Consider the following 25,204-nt stretch of genomic DNA (forward strand, 5'->3'; position numbering starts at 1 on the left):
TATATATATATATATATATATATATATATATATATATATATATATATATATATATATATATATATATATATATATATATATATATATAAACATAGTGAGGGGGAAACCAATCCGCATGGATTCCAGGCAGTCTTAATTGGTTATGTTCACGAAAAATTAACACGCAAACAAACAAACAAACAACACAGAAAATAGATTAACAACAACAAACATGAATATGAATGACCCTGTGATTCCAAAAAAACAGTCCAATGCATTTTTCCTACTGTTTACATGATCACTCAAATACCTACGACTCATTCAGTATATTAAGGGTGAATAAATCATAGCAGTAATTCAAACTTTGTAGTGAGATACATTGTATGACACATCGGTAGAATGGATTTGTAGTGAGATACTGTATGACACATCAGTAGCATGCATTTGTAGTGAGATACTGTATGACACATCAGAATGGATCTGAGTGAGATACTGTATGACACATCAGAATGGATCTGAGTGAGATACTGTATGACACATCAGAATGGATCTGAGTGAGATACTGTACGACACATCAGAATGGATCTGAGTGAGATACATTTTATCATATATCAGTGGAATGGATTTGAGGTGAGATACACACTATCACACTTCAGTAGGTTTGAATTTCAATTGACATACACTGTATCACAAATCAATGGAATAGATTTCAAGTTATTGCATCACACATCATCAGTGGAATGAGATTTCAAGTGAAATTTAATGATTTCCTTTCATGTGACAAAGCAAAGACTGTGGATACACTCTGCGTTCAACAGTGTTGGCCACCAATGCACGAGGGCGTTTTACAAGGTGTACCTTACAGACTAAGCAAACTTATGCAGGAGAAATACATTACAACACAGCACTTCACAACTTTTTACATAAGAGATATTTATTTCTTATTATAATAATATTGACAGGGCAGAAACATACCAAAAAAACATATTTCAGGCAAATTTTCATAAACATTAAAAAGTTCACATATACTTTCAAGTAATATGACTATTTACAGAAGTACTCAAAAATACAAAAGGTGTTCAACAAGGCAATATACATGTATTAATAACCTGCAATTTGTTTGTTGTGTAGCATGATAAATAGAACATATTTTCACCCAAACACAAACATAATATTTAACTATTTTTACCATTTTTTAATAAAAGCCAGTCTTTGAATGCCAGGTTCTCACACCAGTGTAATCACTGGAGCCATAAGGAATACATAGGATCATACTTTTGTTCTGCACCAACTTTTTCTATAGCTCTGGCAAACAACAGTTTTGGACCTTTAAGGTGTAGATTATATACTGATAGTGATTGCCAACAATGTTAAAATCTACTGTACACCAACATTTTATTCAAAAATGTATGACAATTAAAATCATAGGTAAAACTATGGTCAGTTGACACAGTTCAAGGTTTAGGCTGTGTTATGAAAATATCATTTTTAAAATGCTAGTAATTGAAAAGTACCAACAAAATTTTCATTTTGTGTGACCTGACACAAGTTGTAAATTATCTAACATTAAATTTGTTGCCCTCATAAAATACCTCTATTAACCAAATAATCTAGATTTTCAATTGTTAAAACAACGAGGCCTGGAAACTCTCTTGAAGATCGAAAGCTAGGAGTAAATACCGTATATATAAAAATGGCATTGACTGACCATTCCATACCTTCAACACAAACATTTCAGAGTAATAATACATTGAAATTGATTGAACTGTAAGGGTGACCAGATAGATACATTATTTGGTTTATAAGAACCTTCTAATTAATAACTATCCAATGAGCATTTCATCAACATTGCAAAATAAAAGAACACAATTCACTTCAAAACTGTTAAGTTTTTGTCTATAGATGTATTTCAACAGTCCATAAAATACTAGCATAAAGTATATCTTTGTACTTCCAGATGTGTACATGTTTGAAACATGTAAAAAGAACTTGGCAGGGTTCAGCTTTGAAAACTTTCAAAAGTACCATTCATACATCAATGTGGTTTGCTTTTCACTTTTGTTAACTATTATGATTATCTTCATCTAAACGTAAAGTATAGTTTTGGCCAATCTTCCAACTGATTGAATGTAGGAATTGACATAAATTCAGTATTTACTTAACCATTTCACAGCTATAACAAAGTGTATGATAATCAGTTCTTTTGGACAAACCATAGACCCTACACGAAACATAACGCTTCACACAAAAGGCATAAAAAGGTTTATAACCATGTCTGTAGAAATTAAAAACAAAAATGAGGCAGAGGTTTGGAGTAGTAAGTTGTATATCGTATACTGGAACAGGCTGATATAGCCCCCCCCCCCCCCCCCCCCCCCATCACTGCATTTGCATATATAAGTAAAAATACATAATATTTATTAGGGTGTACAACCCACTGTACATTAAATGTCCATTTTTTGTCATTAGAGGGATCAGTAGTGGGGCTTTTGCTGGTAGACCCAGGATTTTTGAAATGTCTGTATACAAACAGAAATTACTGAGTTCCATATCTACTGGGGGAAATACAACTATCAGTAGGTAAGGTCTATATAATCCCTGTATAAGTTTCATAAAATTGTTGTGATTGTTTGAATGAACTCTTTGGCTTAGTGAAGGTTACAAAATCTAGTACTAGAAGGCAAAAAAATATATATATTACAGTACTACAATAAAGCAGAATGACCTTACTCAAAATTTGTGAAAATACAACAAAATCTAAGTGTAAATGGAAAACAAAACACATAGTACTATCAGTGAGAGTGGTAACTATTTTTAAGTTTAGGTATCAACTCTAAGTTCAATAAAAATGATTGTATTTATTAAGTACTACAACAGTGTCTTTGTTAAGGGTGACAAATCTGTAAAATCTAAATAAGTTGCTTATACAATTCAAAAAAGGTTCCTCACCAAAGTTATGGCAGATTTTACTGCAAATTTTACCAGGTTTGTCACCCGTAAACAGAGACACTAGACAATTTATGTGTTTTCATATATTTTAAAACTGAGAGGTAAAAATTATAATTGTAACATTTAATGGCATTGATATGATCAAGTATAGAGATACAAATACTATAGCAATATAATCTTTGAAATTACTAGTACATTGCAAGAGGGCATGTGAAAGCAAAACTTCATAAATTTATTACTAATATTTCATACTAAATTTCTTCGTTATATAATTTCATAACGTTCCATGTACTGTATTTCTCTCTCACATCTTTGTATCAATTTTCAAACATACATATCACATAAAAAGCTTTTTTCTTGATTATGTGTGTGTTGTTTTACATGGTGGATGTATAGTTTGATTCTTGACCAGGAAAGAAAAGGTTGTTAGGTTGGCACTCTATCATATCATATGCTAATTGTGTCAACATGTTGCCAAAACATAGATACACTGTAAAATGTCCATGTGCACAGCAAGAACAGTCTTGTTGATAACTTGGTTCTCTATCTTTTACATGCAGAGAATAAATTGTATTATTTACATGTATATCCGTCATTACTTGCATCGGTGCCCTGCATACTAGTGGTATTTGAATGGCAGTGCAATGTCGAAAACATATGCAAATGTGTGATTGTTCCTTGTGCACAAAGTTGCATCATAGCACAGTATGATTGTTACAGAAATTTGCTATATATATACACATAATACTGATAACTACCCCATAACACCTGATTGCCAATGTGGGTAGCCAGTAGTATTTACACTCATGCTTGCAGTGTTTCTGTTGCAACCTTTAAGTGTAGCCACAAGCTCTCTTGCAAATACCTCCAGTATACCACACTTGCACTCAAGCACCATGGGGTTCTGTGATATCATTAGAGATTGTGCCCAGTAACTTACATTTCACACACAGCAAAATCCTTGGCAATGGAATGTACTCAAGCTTACAGCCTGCACTATGAACCAGCCATATGCATGATTGACATTTACACTATCATTTGACAGAGCACTTGTAATATTCAATTGACAGAGTTCTACTAATATTCATGAATACCTTGTTAGTATTTGATAAGTGAGCAATTCAGTTTTGAAAGTATAAAACAAATTCTTAAAAAAAAGACAGTCAATACAGGTTTGCCATACTGAGAAAGTGTTGGCAAACAAAATTGGCAGATTTTTTTCACAATTAAAGAAATTGAAACAATATATCATTTATATTGGAAAATTGGATGGATACTTATTGCTCATGTACTAAAATACTAAATTATTAAAACATCAAATTATTCTAACTCAAAATAATGTACAGTGAGTTTCAGTCACTTTTGTTACATATGTATAACTTACATCAGTGTGTGCACATACTATGGTACAAGTATTTGCATTGAAGTGCAAAATCGACAACATTACTGTATACATGTATGCAAAAGAGCATGTTATCAGTTCACGCAGACAAAATCACCCAAACAAGGTATTTTTTACAGAAAATTTGCTGCTTTGGATAAATATGTGTAAAAATGACAAAACCCCATGAAGTGCAAGTGTCAGTGTGGGTAACCTGTCAGTATTGCACGCATGCTTGTGCCATTTCTTCTTCTATAGTTTCACTTGTTATGTTTGTGAAAGTACAGTTGCAGAGAACATCATAAGCATTTGCACATATTTCCTAAGTACAGCACACTCCTACTCACACATCACAGGGTTTTTATGCAGTGAAGCATTGAATTACATTTATTGGCATCTCCAACTACAGGGAAATAACATACTTTTTGAATTGTTGTGATGTAAAATAATAACCTAATAAATAAATTCTGCTATGGCTTAAATTTAATTGCAAGAAATCATTTAATCACTGCTCCTGATGGTATATTTGGATTCTTGATTGCCATGTGACCTTTTAATATGAATAATCATATTTTGATTAATTTTGCATTGAGTACAAATATATCTTTCACATTTCCATTATCGCACTCAGACACAGTTGTCATACTCATGTTCCCAAATTACAACGCTGGAATGAATAGCAATGACTTTGTCTATCCATGGCCATAAGAAATGAGATAAGTTTCATGCTGAGATATATTCATGTTGTGTGAGTCAGGTAATTGATCAGAGCAAAAACACCAGGGATCCTATCACGTTTATTGATACTTGAGAAGTCGATTGTTTGTGCAGTTATGATAAAATGTAGATAGATGCACTATTTGTGTTAAGTTTTCACAGATTTAACAAGCTGATAAGAATGTCATATTTATCTACATCACACGAATCCAGTGTTTTTTGTGTCAGTGATCTTTGTTTGAAGTCCTTCCTTATGTCACTTCATACCAGCAAAGTTAATGCTAGTCATTCAACAGCTGTATTACAGACACATAATCACAACAGCACACAATGAAAATAAACTGAATTTTTTCTTTACACATCTGAGAATATCTAATATGGTGATATACATGTGATAAACACACTGTGGCACTCAGGATAATTTGTGACAATGGCAGTGCAAGGTGCATATCAGATTAAGTAGACAGTGATATTGCCATCTCTGACTCTTCAAAATAGTTAGCCATGAGGACATACACAAACATCCATAAATGCAATGTAACTGCTTTAGGATGACTTTTATCAAATGGAAGTGTTTCAAAAGATATCATTATTTATAAACTCAACGACCATCTTGTGTCATTACAACTTCTATTTGGGCACAAGTTTACATACAATATAATCATTAATACTTTTGACATATCTTTGACTTAGGTTGGAGAGGTCACACTTAGTTTAATAATTTTGTTTGCATTTGACCTGTTGATTAAGAAAAATTCCTATATCAGGACAGAGTATGGGTGCATTTTGTGTTGTCTCAGTGATTTAAAAGTACATATTAACAATTCTATTTTAATATCTGTGCATAATTTAAACTGTAAAGTACAGTTTTTGATAGCAATCCTATATTTTCATCTTCAAAGACAATGAAAAAAAGATAACAGGAATACATAGTGCATCACCATGTATTCATATCACAATAACTTTATCCTTAAGTCAATCTACAATTCTATGACATCATACATCTTAAAATAACATCACAGATGTTGAGATGACATCATAACACCTAGTTCTGTCACGTCCACAGGTGCCCAAATGATATCTTAAATGTCCAGATTACATCATAGAGATCGGGGTGACATCATAGATACCTGGATGATATCATCAATGCTAAGATGACACCATCATATATACCCAGATAAACATTATGAATGTCCAGATTACACGACAGGCGCCCTATGACATTATTGATGCCTTGATGCATAGCTGAGGTGAACAATACTAAATACAAGTACGTTCAACAAATACTGCATTATACCTGCTCTGGTCAGATTACACATTTTTCAATTTTTCATCTAGAGTCAAAACAATCCGTTTATCATCATATTGTAGTATCTCTGTTCACACTGGACACTTTTCTGATGTTCCACTCTGCTGGTAGAAAAGATATTTTCTGTATTGTTTCCACTGAGCATGCTGTTTGAAAACTCCACTCCATGTGAAGAAAGTCCAATTGGATGGCATCCATTTTGGAAAGATAGCTTATGGTTTTCCAAATTACTATCTCTTGGTTCATGTGAATTGTTATTTGTGATTATAGCATTGTATGCCTCTGTCCCACAATCACAGTGTGCAGCCACTGGAGGCCCATCATTACAGAAACCTAAGAAATAACCATATAAAAGGAAAGTAGAAATTTGAAAATATTTTGTTGAAGTTTTATGGCATTTCTTATCACTTCAAAAATAACATAGTATTTATATTTATTTCCTACAGTAATTATAAAACCAGGATTTAAATTTGATTGGTTGACTACTGCTAATATGCATATAATTTGCATATTGTACACAAAACAAGATGTTGGAACAATGTCCTGTATGATATGAAATCATCCATAAAGAGTTATCAACTGATATTCCTTTTACTGTGGATTGCCTTTCTTGGAAAATGATTTCATGATAGTTCATCAAACAATAACTAAACCCCAACTGGGGCATATTGTAGGGCTTTATCAAGTGGCTTACACCTGGGACAGAAACATACATCTACAGCTTATGTATGATAAGGTGTCTACATGAAATGACCACCCAAAGCCTGTGGCATAGATGTAATATGTCGTTTCACTCCCAATGATGGTGTTGATGATGTGCTGCAGCATTTGGTGTACTCTGCTGGCTCAGCACTTGTCATTGCTACATCATGAATATCCCCAATTCTTGAATCTGGACATGAAACGTCAAAGACAAAGACATGTATGGTCAGCTTCCTACGGAGTTTGGAAGCAAGACATGCAACATGTGTATATCAAAGGTTTTAGACAACGGTGACTACACAAATACTGTAAGCCTGGAAATTTTCGCTCAAGTTATTTTTGCTTATTTCACTGAAAACCATGAAAATAAGAAGTGGCTAAAAATGCCTTCTTGTGTATAAACACACTGCACCTGGCTAAGTAATTTGTAAAAATTAGTCTTTCAGAACTAATTTTAAGATATGTAAAATAATGAAATTTTCTAGTGGCGAAAATATCTCAGTTTACAGTATACCAGTAATACAAACCACAGCACATGCCTATAATGTCAGAATACTGTAAAAATACAGAAATGAGCCCAGTGTTCTTCTCTCCAGGAATTTCTCATAGCATATTAGTTAATTTGCATATGAATGCCATCTTTTCTTATGTTGATTAATGTCTATTGTACTAAACACAACCCAGGGTGAACAAGATCTTACAAACATTTGGGTTTTATACCCTGGTCATTTTACATCATGACAACTTACACCTACATCATTGGTTCAATGGTGCTGAGTTTAAATGTTCCAAATCACACTTCTTTTTCCTAGTTTTCATACACTATGCTTGAGGATATATATGACATCATTCCCCAATATTTTTCTTCATAATCTAAGGGTAATTTAAGGGTTTTGTCACTACTTGGCTATAAAATCATAGTGATAAGGCCCCTAGCTCACTCATATTTCCTTGGCTGAATGAAGAAAAATATTGAGGAAACACTACATATTTATTTTGCTGAAATGATATGGTATAGGTCTGTATCCTATCAACTCATTTGAACACTGGAGCTATTAAAAAAGGTCTGTAACTAATGATTTACTACTCTGGCAATCAAGGTTTCGGCTATAGACATAAACTAAAATTATTGTTGTTTGATGTGGTATGTTCCACAAGTGGGTGATAATGCAGCCTCTATTGTGTGGATGGAATTCTCTGTAATCACGATAGTGTGTGGCCACTTGAGAAAATCTAGCTATCAGAAACACTACCCTACTGTGAATCTAATTAATCCAGTGTCAATTCAATGGCTTATATCAACATGTTGCAACGGTAGTTTTAGTTTGCTTCTATCTTCGAAAGTCACCAAGCTTTGATTGCAACTGTGGTATGTTTTAGTAACTCACACCAAATACAAGTGAAGTCTGTGCAAGTAACTTTGAATCAGATGATTTCTATATGTACATAACATTTGTAAACTGAGAAGTGGCTATGTGCTGAATTACTGACACATTTGATTTTACTAAACATATATTCTCATAAAAAAGGGCACACTGACAGAAAATCAAAATCACCAAAAATCTACATGCGATGTTAAATAGATATAAAAAGACAAACTGAAATACAATTACTAATAAAAATCATTTGTCATCACTTTCAATATGACATAAATTTTACAGACATGCAAGAGATACCTTCAGTTTACCCGAGTTTCCGACAGACAGATCTTCAATTTTTTGTAAGAACACACTTGTGGCATATTTGTCGAAAATTGATAGTTTTATCAATAAATGCCTAAACATATTCAACCAACATTGACTTTAAATAATTCTATATTCAAGACTTCAAGGTTGCTTTAAAAACATTATGTTATTCAAAATCAGAGCCCAACATACAGTTTTCATGTACTTGAATCTAAATAGCAAAAAAAGAATATGACTTTAATTAAATTTGTGTACAAATTTTAATAATAAAATTATATTATTTTGCAACGACTTGCTAACAATAGAAAAGGGTTTCCTTCATATAGAAAACACCATCCCTTGGATCAATAATCTTGAATTGGTTTTGATGCATAGAGGAAATTAGATTCTTTGACATACAAAATGTTTGTGGTCTAAATACTCTGAAACCAACTTTAGTGATTAAACAGGTCGTAAGTCCTATAGCGCCCTCACTTGACAGATTTTAAAGTTAAAAGTTCCTTGGATGAAGCAGTTCACCAGATGCAGTTGTTCACGGCATATGATGAGATATTAATAGTATCCATTTCCTACAAGACTACTAACAGAAGTGTTGTGGTTAGATGCGAGATAAGAGATTATCTCACCGTCTGTTCTGGATTTCTTAAAGAGACAAGGTTCTTCTTCCTCTAAAGCTCTCTTCCGACTTATAAACTGTGGTAGTTTGTTAACTCCGTTACAAGGATGGAAACCATTACTTTGGTGTCCATTGTGATGAAACCCATTGTGGGTGATTTCTTTAGGACTGCATTGTTCAATATACAAAGCACAGTGTTGGTTTCCACATGAAATGGCCAATTGTGAAGGTGTGTGTCCATTATTATTAGGAGCACTGGAATAAAGGATAAATATGTAAATCCTAAACACCACATGTTATAAAATCTACTAAAACAAATACTCTAAATTACACATATGTTAAGTATTGGACTTACACAGACTTCTCTCCCATACATTTGTAGTCACAGAAAAAGGGGGTTCATAGGTCAGTGGGTGGGGGGGGGGGGGGTGTTAGGTGGGTTGGGGGTTGGATATGCCCAGATAAAGGCAGATCATAATGAGTCGTCATTCAAAAGGGTCACGTTTCATGAAAAGCTACTAAACATGGGTCCACTCTTCTATCTAAAAAGTTACTAAACATGGGTCCACTCTTCTATCTAAAAGTTACTAAACATGGGTCCACTCTCCTATCTAAAAAGTTACTAAACATGGGTCCACTCTTCTATCTAAAAGTTACTAAACATGGGTCCACTCTTCTATCTAAAAGTTACTAAACATGGGTCCACTCTTCTATCTAAAAGTTACTAAACATGGGTCCACTCTTCTATCTAAAAGTTACTAAACATGGGTCCACTCTTCCATCTAAAAATTTCGTAACACATGTACATAATAAAGATGCTCAAGAAATATCTACAAATTTTGAGTGAAAGGTAAAATCGTTTTCAAAGTCATGAGAATTGCATCCATCTAAAAATTTCGTAACACATGTACATAATAAAGATGCTCAAGAAATATCTACAAATTTTGAGTGAAAGGTAAAATCGTTTTCAAAGTCATGAGAATTGCATCCACCAAGCATCAAAATGAAAGAAGGTATTTGTAAGATTGGTGGTTATTCCCCAGCACATGATTAATTTATGGGATTGAACTCCCTCTTCAACAGAGATTTTGTACTTACCGAAGATATGCTCCTTGGGCTTGAAGTAGTCCAAGGCACTCTACTGTACCACTTCGAGCTGCTTTGTGGACTGCTGTTTCACCCAGGTAATCCTAAGCAAAGGTTTTTCAAATGCAAAGGTGGGTAAATTAAAGTTTCATAGACTTGAAATCCAATATCTAAATCCCAAGTTCTCAAACGTAGATAATAATCTGACAAGGCCTATAAATATTAATACAATCTTGTTTTAGGCTAAAATGTATAAGGTACTATGAAAGTCAACTTTCAAATTTTTATTAACGACCCTGTTTTATGAGTTAAAATTTAGGTGTGAAAAACCACTGTCAAGCAGCACTATGGAAAAAGTTGGTACAAAATGAAAGAATAATCCTCATGGCGCCCTTGAAAAACGAACAGTAATGTAAGAACCTATAATTGAAATAGAGGGAATTGAGAATGGATGTAATGTAGACACGTATTTGATTTGAATGCCCCCCTTTTCATTCATACCTAATACACACACACACACACACACACACACACACACACACTCATCCATATACAAGTTGTTTGTGTGGGTGAGTATTCATGTATATAGAAACATAGTATATTATTTCAGTAGTATACAGGCCCGTATATACTTACATATATATATAACAATGTATATATATAATATATAATTAATATGAGTTTAGTTTAAAATGATATTTCATCAAAACATAAAATAGTCCTATACTGTATACATGTATAGTGTCTATCCATGCTTTCTGTTAACATTTCTATCTTAGAGACCTACGTTTTTGAAATCACATCTATATATACTGTAATAATGCTAAGTGTAAGAACTAAGACAAAAACATTCTAAAATAGCAGCAACATCTCAAATCAGTTACAAAGCATGTTTGTGAAACCATTGGCAACAGCTGAAAGTGAAAACCATACCTGTCTGTTTATATCAGCACCTGCTTTGATCAACCACAGAAGACAGTGTGGTTGTACTGCAAATGATGCAATGTGGGTGGGTGTTTGGTTGAATCTTTTGGTCGCAATATCAATGTTGACACCATGGCTGACCAGATTACACAAGCATTCCAACTATATAGAATTATCAGAATGAAATAAAAACAATCATTCTAATTCAATTTTATACAAACATGGAATATAACCAAATATCTTATTTAAAACCCTACACTAACTGCAATTTAGACTTCTTCTTTTTTTTTAAATTTTTGTTAGGTACAATAACTTACTCTTAATGAAATATTGGATCTCCTGTCAGTGACTCACTGAGTACACATATTTTCTAGTGCAGTCTTGTGTATACACATAATAATAAATCAAATCAAATTTATTTTTCGGTCCACATCCAAAATCAGCACTAATGGTAATCACGATTTCAACCTGTTTATGTACTACTCATGGAATAATAATAATATCGATCACAGATTAACAATAACAATGTCGAATTATTGTTATTTTAATAATTTTCAGTGAATACATTGTATTTTGCGGTTGTCTGATAAAAAAAATGATACTGAGCAAGAGACATGCTGAACATAACAAGAGAGTCTACCCCTCCAAACCGTCTGATGTCTGTGAGGTGATCTGTGGATAGCGGATATCACCATATCAAAAAACATAAACACTTCACCTGTAGGTGGCGGTGTACATGCCGCGATGTGCCTCTTTTCAAAAAATTCAAATACAGCGCCATAAATTAGCATATCAATACGACGGTAAACTTTTAAATAAATTTACTCTTTTTTGTTTACACTATAGATATTTGAATGTAGAGGCAACATTTAGGTTGATGGCATTATCAAGTATTACAAAGCTAACCCATGATGGTACTTCATTACCGCCATTTTGGCGCCGAAATAGAAACGACCAACTGTCTCGCCGTCTGGCGTACATTGTGTATATATAGTGTCCTCCGAAGCACGTTTCACTGCTTGTCAATAAACAAAAAGGGTGGCCAGTGTGTGTGAAAACTTAAAGTTGCCGACTGAGTGTCAATAAAATAAAATAAAATTCCATACCTTGCCAAAATAAGCAGCCCAATGTGCCGGCGTCCAACCATAGAACTGATCTTCTTGGTAAATTCCAGAATGCTGGCCATTTGCGATCAATAACGCGAGTGTTTCCGTGTCTCCATCACGGCATGCTCTATGCACTGGATAAATACGACGTAAAATGGCCTCACTTTCTGCTCCCCAAGAACCGAATGAGTGAGATACTTCCATGTGGGATATATTTATCTAAATCTCTAAAATGTAACTGGGGATAAAAGAAATGAAATCTTGTCAATTTGGGGGAACAGACTGCACGATCAGCGAGATCGTGAATTACCCAAATAAACAATAACCACGCTTGTGCATATTTGATGACTGAGCATCCGGGTCTTGTAATTTGTAAGCCTTCAACAAGGCTGCTGCGCTTCCCTTTGTGTTATCGCCCTCTTTGGTTGGTTAGTAGTAAACATTTGTCATACGACCGAAACTAAATTTACTATTACAATTTTTGAAACCTATGTGGCGGTGGCGGACATACTGACTTGTGAGATGAAAGGGGGTACTTGAAAATATGTTGTCTGTTATTCATTGAAGTTCAGATAAACAATTACATGTAACATGAAAATATTCTCTATTCATAGGGCTTAAACCATGCGAGGCCTAAAAATAATGAAATAATGTAAATTTATTGATTAATACTTTTGGGAGTAATCACTTTTAACTTCTGGGGGAAGGGATTGAGGATTTTCAAGGGCAGAGGGTGAATTTTCTCCCGGAAAAAATTAAATGGCCCGATTGCATAGTACGAATGATCACCGTCTACGAACAATTTAGTGCTTTTCTACGGATTAATGTGAAACTAGACAGTTGATTTCGCAGTACTGCGCCCACTGAATTACAATATTACAGGCTTTCTTGCATTGTTGTATAATTTTACGAGAGTATGAAAGAGTCGCTACTCTTTCTCTCTATACTTAGTATGGTGTCCAATCCATGACAATATTACAACTCCTCATTTTGCTATTCTTATTTCAATTTTACAACTCAAATATCTATTTTTCTGTTCTATATTCCATTTTACAATTCGTCATTCCAAAACTGAATGCAATTAAACAACTGAACTTTCATTTCTGAATGAAATTTTACAACTCAACTTTCCATTTTTTAATTCTGTATTCTATTTTCCATGTTTAATTCTGTATTCTATTGTACAGTTCGACATTCGATTACTCTGCTTCCTGTTTCATTCGACTACTCATTCTTCTAAACCCAATTTTCACAGTTACACATATGATTTCAGGGTTCCCTATTCGACATTCTATTTCTCAGTTCAACATTGTATTTCACAGTTCAACATTCTATTTCTCAGTTCAACATTTTGATTTCACGGTTCTACGATTCAACATTTTATCTTACAAATCAACATCACTACCTTCAATCTTAGTGTTCTAAATTTGATTTCACAATTAACATAACAAATTTGAATTTGGATATTCGAAATGCGCTGATACACTTGACTTACAGATTGAATTTGACATGGAAAGAATGAGTAGTCGAATGAAACAGGAAGCAGAGTAATCGAATGTCGAACTGTACAAGAGAATTAAACATGGAAAATAGAATACAAAATTAAAAAATGGAAAGTTGAGTTGTAAAATTTCATTCAGAAATGAAAGTTCAGTTGTTTAGTTGCATTCAGTTTTGGAATGACGAATTGTAAAATGGAATATAGAACAGAAAAATAGATATTTGAGTTGTAAAATTGAAATAAGAGTGGGAATGACGAATTGTAAAATGGAATATAGAACAGAAAAATAGATATTTGAGTTGTAAAACTGAAATAAGAATTGGAATGACGAATTGTAAAATGGAATATAGAACAGAAAAATAGATATTTGAGTTGTAAAATTGAAATAAGAATTGGAATGACGAATTGTAAAATGGAATATAGAACAGAAAAATAGATATTTGAGTTGTAAAATTGAAATAAGAATAGCAAAATGAGGAGTTGTAATTTTGTCATGGATTGGACACCATATACTTACATGTAACGATGTGGCGAATGTACACACAACTGTAAGCTTTAATACAGTGCTAATGCTATGTAAATCAAGTCATTCCCATACCGAGAACATACGCGTACGAGCACCCAGGAATTAATCAACAGACCGGCCGAGGCATGAGGTTCGCTAGTTTACCTCCCAAGCAGAGATGGTAACTTATTCTTAACCCAGTTCATTCTCTTCTCTGGCCTTTACTAAAAGTTTACATTACGTGGTTTTCTATTATTTGTCAATGATGTCACAGTATCTTCAATATCATTGGATACAAGGTGACGATGACGTCATCGGGTTGTTTATGATGATTGGCCCAACACGAGCTCGTCAACAAATTTCTAAGTTGTTGTAAACATTTTTATAACCGATTAGAGTCGGGGTTAAAATTATTTGTCTGGTAGCTCAATTTTAGAAGTGTAATATTATTAGAAATTGCTGATATGATAAGCTTAAATATTGAAATACTGGTCTCAGACAAAAGTACGAAAATGCCCATTCCCGCCCTCATAGCTGCACACATTATTTTCAACTATCCATCTTCCGGCTATAGCTAGCTAACATTTGCGATATGACAGATGGCAGTCAGCATGAATTAAATAAAACAAACGCCAGTGTGACCAGATGTATAAACTGAATGCCAAAGTCTTTGGAGTTTTGTTCGAATTCCTACACATATTGTTGGAATGCAAAATCCTGAGATATGGATATATCATACATGATGTGTGAACTATATGAAATTTGAAGTTTACAAATTTACTATATTGCTTAATTACCGAAAAATAATCAATTATGCCAATAAATCATTAAGATACTAGATACCTCGTCAAGCTTTATAGGACACTTCGTTTTCATTAGTGTATCAAACACATTATATGAAAATTGAAGTTTGCATTCTAAAGATATTACCTAATAATCAAAAAATAATTAATTATACAAAATGACTAAAAGTACATTCAACAAAGTATATCAGACACGTACGGTTTGTTACTAGTAATGTGTGTACCAAATTGTATGAAATTTGAATCTTGCATTCTTAATTATAAGATATAACCTACATGTAATTACCAAAATCATTATACAAATGACCCGTTAAAACTAAAAGCTACGTCAACGAACCTTATAGGACGTGTTCACGTTTTTATTCTTGACGTTTTGTACACAATTATGACGGAATTGATTTTATTATTAAGATATTGCCTACTTACTGAAAATTATTAATTATGCAAACGACCCGTTAAAACTGTAAATAATGTACACACTAAGTGTGCACTCTCAAAATATAATTTAAATACTGAACTCATTATAAGTAACGCATTAGAATTACAACTAGTACAAGCTACTAAACTTTCCCTTATTTTTGAAGTGAAACATCCGATGTGTTAATTCCCCAACCTTCAACCAGTTAGGATACGTTTAGATAGGGTACGATGATATGAAGAAGTTATTCCAAATGCAAAATTCAATACACTAGTCTAGTACTAAGTCACAAACAAGTGTACAATATCTCTCTTCTTCAATTAAATGCTTTTTAGATGAACGTTGCCCACCGTCTTACTGACCCTGTAAAGAAATTGTCGAGTTTCACTTCCACCATATTACACAGATAATCTTTGTATTTGGTCGCATATAATGTACTAATAACCATCGCCAAAAGTTGTTTTCTGTCTTCGCGCATGATGACGTCATTCCATTGTTCTGAATGATTCCCATAAAGCCAAACGACCAAATCGGAAATCAAAAGCTATTCACTATATTCGTGATTATCACTCTGAAATATCGTGAGAGCAAAATGGGGACAAATATGATTGTACATCGTATCACGAAGAGTAGATAAAAACTGATACCACCGGACAATACTACGATGTAGTAAATTTAAATTACTTACTTATTAAGTGTAATAAACGTCGACAATAATCAAGTGTGTGCAATCATTCATTTTTATTGCATTTAATATATCATTGAAAATGGTAACATAACATATTAGCAGTCATTTATTTATTATACTCAGGCCTACGATGTCGAAACATACCAACGATTGTTTAATAGTGGATTTCGAAAAAAAACTATATTGTATGGCACTCCAGTTTAATCACTACAAGACAAATATCAACCTCAATACTCTGTCATCAGTAATGTCAATGTTGGACCTTGTTCCAGCATAGACACTAGCACTGGGGAGTAAAGTCTATGGTCACAAGCACGATATAACTTTTTGGCGGAGATGCAAACTTATGATACACAAGTTTTTTGATAGGTGAATAACAGGATAGTTTGTAGAAGGAAATACTGGCTGAATATGATAGTATATATATTTCTTGATATAATGCAAACAATCACTCAACGTTTACTGCTCTTATTCAGGTGCCTCTAAACGCCTTATCAGTATTTATACATATCCACGAGTCAGACTTCTTCTCCCATGGTGGGATACTTTGATGTTGTTGTTGTGGTTGTGGTTGTTGTGGTTGTTGTTGTTGTTGTTGTTGTTGTTGTTGTTGATGCTGCTGCTGCTGCTGCTGCTACTATTGTTTTCTACATCATTTCAAAAGATATGCATGCATTTAATAATGCTGGAGAGTACAAGGTTTTCTTCTGCTAACGCGATCATACCACATACGTACTGAGACGTCTGATATTACACCACATTACCATGTACCAGTATTGATGGTTACTCAAATTGTAAATTACTGTAAACTTCAACAGCCCCCTCCCCCCTCCCCCATATCAAAAACGTTTGCGTGTTTCCAAGCATTTTCTGCTAAACTTCGTAAATTCACTGACGTGGATAGCTTTTCAATACGTTACACTGTTGATAAATTGTCCATAAATGACTGTTCATGTTATATATATATATATTTATGACTACTCATAAAATAAAACGGCACGCGAAGTTTAAAAGAAAGGCTAATCATAGCATGCAAAAAATACCATTTAACATGTCATGTTTTGTATTTTGTTACTGAAAGAAGTCAATTTAACGACTATGAAACGATGCTCTTGTCACGCATATATAGTGTATATAAGAACAAGGACCAGTCTCACACATTCAGATTATACCGTGTCTACCTCCCACGACGTCATCACCACCGTTCTATACTTACTTGCTAGGACGATTATTCTCGCCAGTTCAGGTACGTCGTCACTTTTTATGCACGTTAGTCTATATTCGTGAGATTTTCATAGTTCGTCTTCCTTCAATACAAGTGTGTGAATGACAACTTGGATTTGTAGATATTCACATTAAGGATAAACCACGAGATAGTCTGAGCGATGGCGAGGAGGTGGGGGTGCGCACAAAATGAGATTTAAATTTAACCTATCGGGCAGAGGCTAAGGTAGTTTACTGTCTGACTTTATATATATCTCTTTGGGTTTTAGTCCAATTAGATATAGGGCAGATGTCTAAACAAAGATTCAATGCAGATGATGTTACGAATACAGAGACGTCCATTTATCACATGTATCTAGGCTTTAAACAGAGAGTACTAATATAGCGGATAAGTCTTAACAAATTGTGCATGGAGTATGTGTTTGACCAAGACATGTCTCACTCCAAAAATCCAGTGTAGAGTAAATCAGCGATGGAGTTGGACGTCTACCTTCCCTTCTCGCAATAATGATTTACATGTATAAATTGAATCATAGTTATGGAGTCATGATGGTCAATTGGTTAGAGTAGACAACTTGGACTCTGCAGGTTCGAGCATTAACAGTTTTGGATGGCTTTAGCTTTGGAACTATTTAAAATGTCAAATAGAATATCGATATTTAGGCAAAATCTTCATTTGCGTTTTTCTAAATATCTTGGATAAATTTCATCCAATTGCGATTTTTCAAAAATTCAATGTACACACGACCATTCATTTTTCGAAAAGATAAAAACGACATAAAGTGGCCCAAGTGATATGATATACCGATATCACTTAGCTACTTTATGTCTCGCATTACATACATACATACATACATACGTACGTACATACATACATACATACATACATACATACATACATACATACATACATACGTACGTACGTACGTACGTACGTACGTACGTACGTACGTACGTACGTACATACATACATACATACATACATACATACATACATACATACATACATACATACATACATACATACATACCATCGTCGCAAACCACGGCCTGTTTTACGGCAACGTTCTTAACGAGCCTCCCACTTATTTCGAAATGTAGTGGTAGAAATAATAACTCTGGTTTGCGAGAATGATACATACATACATACATACATACATACATACATACATACATACATACATACATACATTACATACATACATTACATACACACACACACACGTACGTACGTACGTACATACATACATACATACATACATACGTACGTACGTACGTACGTACGTACGTACATACATACATACATACGTACGTACGTACATACATACATACATATATACATACATACATACATACATACATACATACATACATACATACATACATTACATACATACATTACATACACACACACACACACACGTACGTACGTACGTACATACATACATACATACATACATACATACATACATACATACATACATACATACATTCATTTGGGAGGAAATATAGATAAACGGTTCGTAGGGTGACTGCAGTGTCCTTTTAGTTTTTTATATATCACCTCTTGTTTTATTTAATTCTAGCATCAATCATGAAGACTCTGTGTGTTTTACTTGCATTGTGTTTGGTTGTGGTGGTTGTAGAGAGTGCAGGTAAAAACATAGTGTATTTCTGTTCTGTTTATTTTCTGCTAAAATAACTGACTATTCACTAATCTATTGTGTGTCACCACTGCTTTCCTTTTGTCGATTGATTGTTTAAAAAGACAAGATATACTATGATACATTATCTCTTTGGGGGGGGGGTGTGAAGGTTTGAAATTACATGGTATTCATCATTATCCATTGTATTCACTTAATTTTAAGTGAAAATAGAAGTAAACAAAAACAAACATAAAAAACAAACAAAAAAATCTACAGTAACTGATCTTTACAATGAAATAAGTTCTCAAAAATAGTGATTAGCCTAAATTTAGTTTCCTTTATTGCAATTTAAAATTGATAAATTGATCACGACTGGCTGCGATGCACCACGAATTTTTGTAGGCCACGTGTATTTGTTGATCATCGATGCAAATACTGAGTTTTAAAACGTGCATTCATCAGATATTGTCTAAATATAAATTTCTAAATAGGACATAAAAGGACACCTGTCAATTTTTGTAATTCCATTCCTGTGTTGATCAGTATCACAACCTCCTTTCGATATTAGCTATCTGTTTTGGTTTGATTAAAATAATTTTAAAATCAACAATAATGATAAAGAGTGTACAAACAAGGACAACATTTTCATTTGCGGCTTGAGTGACCAATAGTCAAAATGCATGGCTTTGATCTTCATAATAACAATTATAATATATATTGGTAGAAAATGTAAAACGTACAAAAATATCAAAATCTTTTCTACAAAATAATATACAATGTATCAAAATAGATAAATAAAACAACCACAACGATATCTGATAAGTAATATCTTTCATCCTTTCAAATATGTCCCTTACTGGTTTCAGCATGACTGTGATCGTACACGTTTTATAATATCTTTCATCTTTTCAATACACAGCAGCTAGCTTCCAGGTCTAAATTCGATCTTTAACGTAAAATCATGGATTTCTTACCTCTTCTGAAATACTTCGAAATATACAATCACAGGCATGACTCTGCTCTAATGGATATATATATATATCTTTTATCCTTTCAGTAAAGCTGGAAGAAGCATCCCTCGGTATTGTTATTACGCTGACGCCTGAAAACAAACTGAATGACCAAATGCTTGAAACTATTCTGACCGGCGGTGCTAATGTAGCCTCTGATTGCTGTAATGTTCCGCCTCATCAGTGCGCAACAGGTGCATGTTTTGCTGGATGTAATTCTGCTTTATATTGCTAGTAACGGTGAAGCAGCCCAAAAGGTCAGTGTATATCATATCATATCATATCATGTCATATATCATATTTTTTACAATATTATAATTGTTTGTATCACATCGTAACATATTGTTTCACATTTTTGCAAACACAACTTTGTACGCGTCATTACGTATATGCCTGTGCGATCACAGGGGGCAGCGAGCATTGGTTGAATGATTGATCGATTGAATGATCTATTTTTGTGGTGCAATATAACTTATTTTGTGTGTGATATTGATCAATTGACTCATTGAATTTTAAAACTATTTCTTTTTCTTTCCCTGGTTACTTTGCTCTCAGCTATATGTATCTCAGACCACTAAAAGTCTGAGGCTGTATGTAATTCTCTCTTTGCTTTATTGACTAAATAAAGACGCCTTGCTTGTCCATTCTTCACTCTTATCTGGTAAGAAAGAAATTCTCTTTCTTACCAGTATATGCATGATCGAATGTTTGTCCAGTGTGATAATCTCCCAGCAGATGAGAGATAAAGCAAACTGTTAATGTAAGTGATCTCTCGTCAATTACAAGATTAGTAGTTTTAATTTAGATTTGCTCCCTTACACGTAGGCGTTCTAACGTGTATCTAAACCTCTCTAAAACCTACACACACAGTTATGTAACCAAATACAATATACAGTTCAAATTAGACAGGAGAACTCAGAAATATAGGCTAATTATATGTACGCAAATATACTCAAGAAATTGAGTTTATGAATGGAGTTTCCATGTTTTCGATCATTGCCATCAATATTTATGGGAACAAATCCAAGTAAATAAAATAATTCTGAATTCTGTGGTGTATTATTTAGTTTTGTGTGTATGTTATGTATATGAATGTGATTTGTTAAAGGGCCCTGCTGTGTGTTTTGTCTCTGTTATAATGTTAGTCTATGGTTGAAATCAGTCTATCTTTGAGTCACAAACATCACGTCTCATCAGTGAAACTTCAAGCCATCATTTCTCACTGTAAAAATGCTAATAACAGCATTCTATTCTCGTTGTATTGCAGGTTACACTTATCCATACATGGCTTCGGATAATACTGGAAGAAGAAAAGACATGATTACCTACTCTTTATTTATCTTACTCTCCCGTGTCGTACCTTTAGATTATATTCAATAAATATGAATTATGTAACAGCATATTGAAGAGCGAGTATATATTGGTAATTCAGTCATTGCAAGAAAGTCGGTTTGATTTCTATTGTTGAGATAATGCGTTTGATGTTTATTCTGTATATATTTTGTTTTGTTTTGTGTTGTTTAATCTACCCTCAGACCATTATAGAAAATACGTTCTGAGATCTACTTTTGAAATAATCGAGAGTACATAAAACTCATCTTAAGTTCATACTGACACCGCGAACTTCATCGTTCAAAATCATGTTCACTTTTGTCAAGACCTTGACAATGAGAGCCATTACGAATAGGAATCCTACCTTTCATCATTATGTATTCATGACTTTCCAAAGTTTTGGGTATAGTAAGACAAAATTCTCTTTGACACATAAACAAAAGTTGCTTGCGGTTCATTTCCCTTGCTCTCCCATATATTAGAGGCCAGGATTACTATAGGGTCATTATTTTCCCCAGGGCCGACTTTTTTTCGAAATCTCTGCCAGACATATGTCTTTCACTGCCAGCTTTCATTCTAATCCGACAGGGGCCTTTACTTAAACAGTATTGAGCATGCTATAATTATACTAGTTGTCGTCTCATACTGTGACAAGATAGCCGCATGGATATGCATGACCAGCTGCAGTTCTACTCACATGATATATAGGTTTAGTTGAAACAAAATACTAGTACATGTACGTGTATCATGCTATTGGTAGTTTCTAGAAGTTCAACAGACACGGTGATTTGCAATTGTTGAACTGTCATTGCTGTTAAACCAATCACCGACTTGCTGATTTGCAGCCCCCATCCCCTCCATCCGGCTCCACATACCCAAGACAGTGATTTTCCGCTGACAATCTCTCTCTCTCTCTCTCTCTCTCTCTCTCTCTCTCTCTCTCTCTCTCTCTCTCTCTCTCTCTCTCTCTCTCTCTCTCTCTCTCTCTCTCTCTCTCTCTCTGCCTGTCTCTGCCTCTCTGTCTCTCTGTCTTGTACACACTCCGAAAAAATAGATGTAAAATCCGACGTTTCGAATAAAAATTCTTTTTCAATGTATTTATCGGCAAGCTTCAGACATATTAGGTAAACACCTGAATATATCTGAATGTTATGGAATTAGAACAGAACGCCAACCGCGCGTGATTAACGGTTATAACGTGTGAAAAGTTCTAATAGAACCAAATAGAACCCAATAGAACACGCCTGAAATTAAAAAAAACACCACCTGATTAGACCGGAAATGACGTGAATAATCTATTAATTCCAAGTGGTTCCAGCGTTCCGAGACGGAAAATGATTCCCTCTTCCTTCAACCTCAACACTTTCTCATCACCAGAAACCTTACAAATTCCTGAAATAGACATATCTGATACACTGTGATCGTTGGTAATAAAATGCATAGATACGGGATATATAGTTACGATTCTTTTGTCTGGTCAGACGGAGATGTTCGACGAAACGATCACAAGACGACGTACAGTCAAACCTATATAAAAAAACCCACATTTCTGGCATGTAATGCAATACACTACATTAGTACTAATACAAGTAAATCTACTCGTAACAGGCACACTGATCTTTGGGCCCAAAACATGATTAGTATTAATAATGAAACGACATGTACCACATCGAGTACGATCGCATGGAAATGAACCAGCATTAACTTCCAATTCATGTTGTTCTGTATGGACAACCATATCTCTAAGACTGGTATCACGACGCCAAGCTGTTAAAGGTACTTCAGGAAATGATTAATTGGTAACCCTATTAGAAAGTAAGATATTAAAATGCCTGCATATAATGTTCTAGTTCTTACCTCTAGTGGAAAAGGGATGGTATGTTAGAGCTAATATGGGACGATCGTTGATACTCTTCTGATCATGTGATTTGATACAAGCTTCCCTAGACAAAGATGACATAAGTAAAGCCGTATTGGTAACCGACTCTGGATAACCACGTTGATGGAAGTACGTGCAAAATTCAGCAGACCTTTCTCTGAAATCCAAATCACTACTACAAATACGACGTACGTACGTACGTACGTACGTACGTACGTACGTATGTATGTACGTATGTACGTATGTACGTATGTATGTATGTATGTATGTATGTATGTATGTATGTATGTATGTATGTATGTATGTATGTATGTATGTATGTACGAACGATGATTTCTCCCTAGGAAGTAACTTTCTACTAACATATACATAATTATATTAATGGAAATTTCCCGTCATCAAATTCGATCATCTAGACAACATCAGACACGTCAGTTTTCAATATGAAGGCCTTAGAAATTATCGGGTACAAGGTACAAGCTTGTTCTGTTGCGTCATTAATGTGACCCCCCCCCCTCCACATCCCGTTGGGCTAAAAAGTGGCCATCACCAAACTTCCTTTCTCTAAAACATATATATACCTCCCCACCCCACCCCACCCCACCGTTCAAATATTTCAAAAACAAGATTATAACACCGGCGATTGGTACTTATATATTATGGCGGAATAATTAGAGTGTGGGATTAGCAGTCTTGAGGACATGGATTCGAATTCCACTGAAGATACAGGATTTTTTACCCTAACCTAGGGTGCATGTTATACAGACTCGACTTAATTTAGATATGAGGAGAAGAATTGACAATATGTCTTTGTTTAGCAAATAAAGAGAGAATTATATACAGCTGAAAAAGAGGGAAAGAATTAAGGAACAAAAATCAATCAAAAAGTCAATTCATCAATATCACACAAAATAGATTTTATTTCACCACAAAAATTAATTCGATTTCATTCAATCGATCAATCAAATGAGTAAATAAACAAATAAATAAATCGACAGATCGATCAATCAATTAATCACATGTTTGCTGTCCCCCGTGGATACATCTGACTATTATAGCCCTACCCATACCCCGCATCCTATAGAAAAAAGGAAAGAAAACTCTGACTCAACTACGGTGGCGCTATTTGATATACTATCACATGGATGATATACCAAGCGTCTGCATGATATACATGCGTTGGGCTACACGCTAGGGATGCACTCGTTGCTGTACTACCGGCGTGCGGATATCTATAACGACGGCTACTCTACAACGAGCTTCAGACTAGACTCGATCAAGACTGTTTATGAAATAGGTGAGTACCGACTTCCAATCATCAGGTGCAGTCTAGTCATCGAAGCTATTCTAACGCAATTATTCAGTGGATGAGGAATTCTTTTCGATCATAACGCATTAACGGAGAGGACATCCTGATTTTGATACAGGAATACAACCGAGGAGGCTCATGATATGATATCACAAATCAATTTTTGATTTAAAAAAAAGAAAAGTATTAGATATGAAGACCTGGTATTGGTAGGCTAAACTATGGTATTTTATTTTCACTACAGAATCAAATCACGTGTATCTCTTCATATTTCAGGTTATGATGTGTACAATAAGACGCCACGTAAACATCATAAACATAGCCATTCTGCTGTTAGTGTTGACATGGTTGCTGTTGGGTTTGATGTACATACTACAGTATTATAAACTTAGCAGAATACAGGAGAATACCAAACAAGCTTTGCCTACAAAGCAA

At 34.3% G+C, this 25,204-nt stretch overlaps 1 protein-coding gene and 1 long non-coding RNA gene across 3 annotated transcripts; one reads left to right on the forward strand and one right to left on the reverse strand.

Moving 5' to 3' along the window:
* Positions 1–2,367: 2,367 nt before the first annotated feature.
* On the reverse strand, positions 2,368–12,782 carry LOC144438531 (ankyrin repeat domain-containing protein 10-like). 2 transcript variants are annotated; one of them, XM_078127598.1, is made up of 5 exons: positions 12,455–12,782; positions 11,358–11,510; positions 10,437–10,528; positions 9,349–9,593; positions 2,368–6,668 (listed from the first exon to the last, which is right to left on the reverse strand). In XM_078127598.1, the coding sequence occupies exons 1-5, from the start codon at positions 12,656–12,658 to the stop codon at positions 6,367–6,369; spliced, it is 996 nt and encodes a 331-aa protein (XP_077983724.1). In that variant the 5' UTR covers positions 12,659–12,782; the 3' UTR covers positions 2,368–6,366. The 2 variants fall into 2 exon arrangements, with proteins under 2 accessions (XP_077983724.1, XP_077983725.1); XM_078127599.1 differs by having other exon boundaries at positions 6,533–7,227.
* A 4,767-nt stretch (positions 12,783–17,549) lies between these two features.
* Positions 17,550–21,649, forward strand: LOC144438430 (uncharacterized). The gene is made up of 4 exons (XR_013481060.1): positions 17,550–17,615; positions 19,180–19,248; positions 20,297–20,506; positions 21,517–21,649. It is a non-coding gene; the product is annotated as an uncharacterized LOC144438430 (long non-coding RNA).
* The last annotated feature ends 3,555 nt before the right edge of the window (positions 21,650–25,204 follow it).

The sequence above is a fragment of the Glandiceps talaboti genome, chromosome 8 (assembly GCF_964340395.1).
Source record: "Glandiceps talaboti chromosome 8, keGlaTala1.1, whole genome shotgun sequence".
NCBI lineage: Eukaryota > Metazoa > Hemichordata > Enteropneusta > Spengelidae > Glandiceps > Glandiceps talaboti.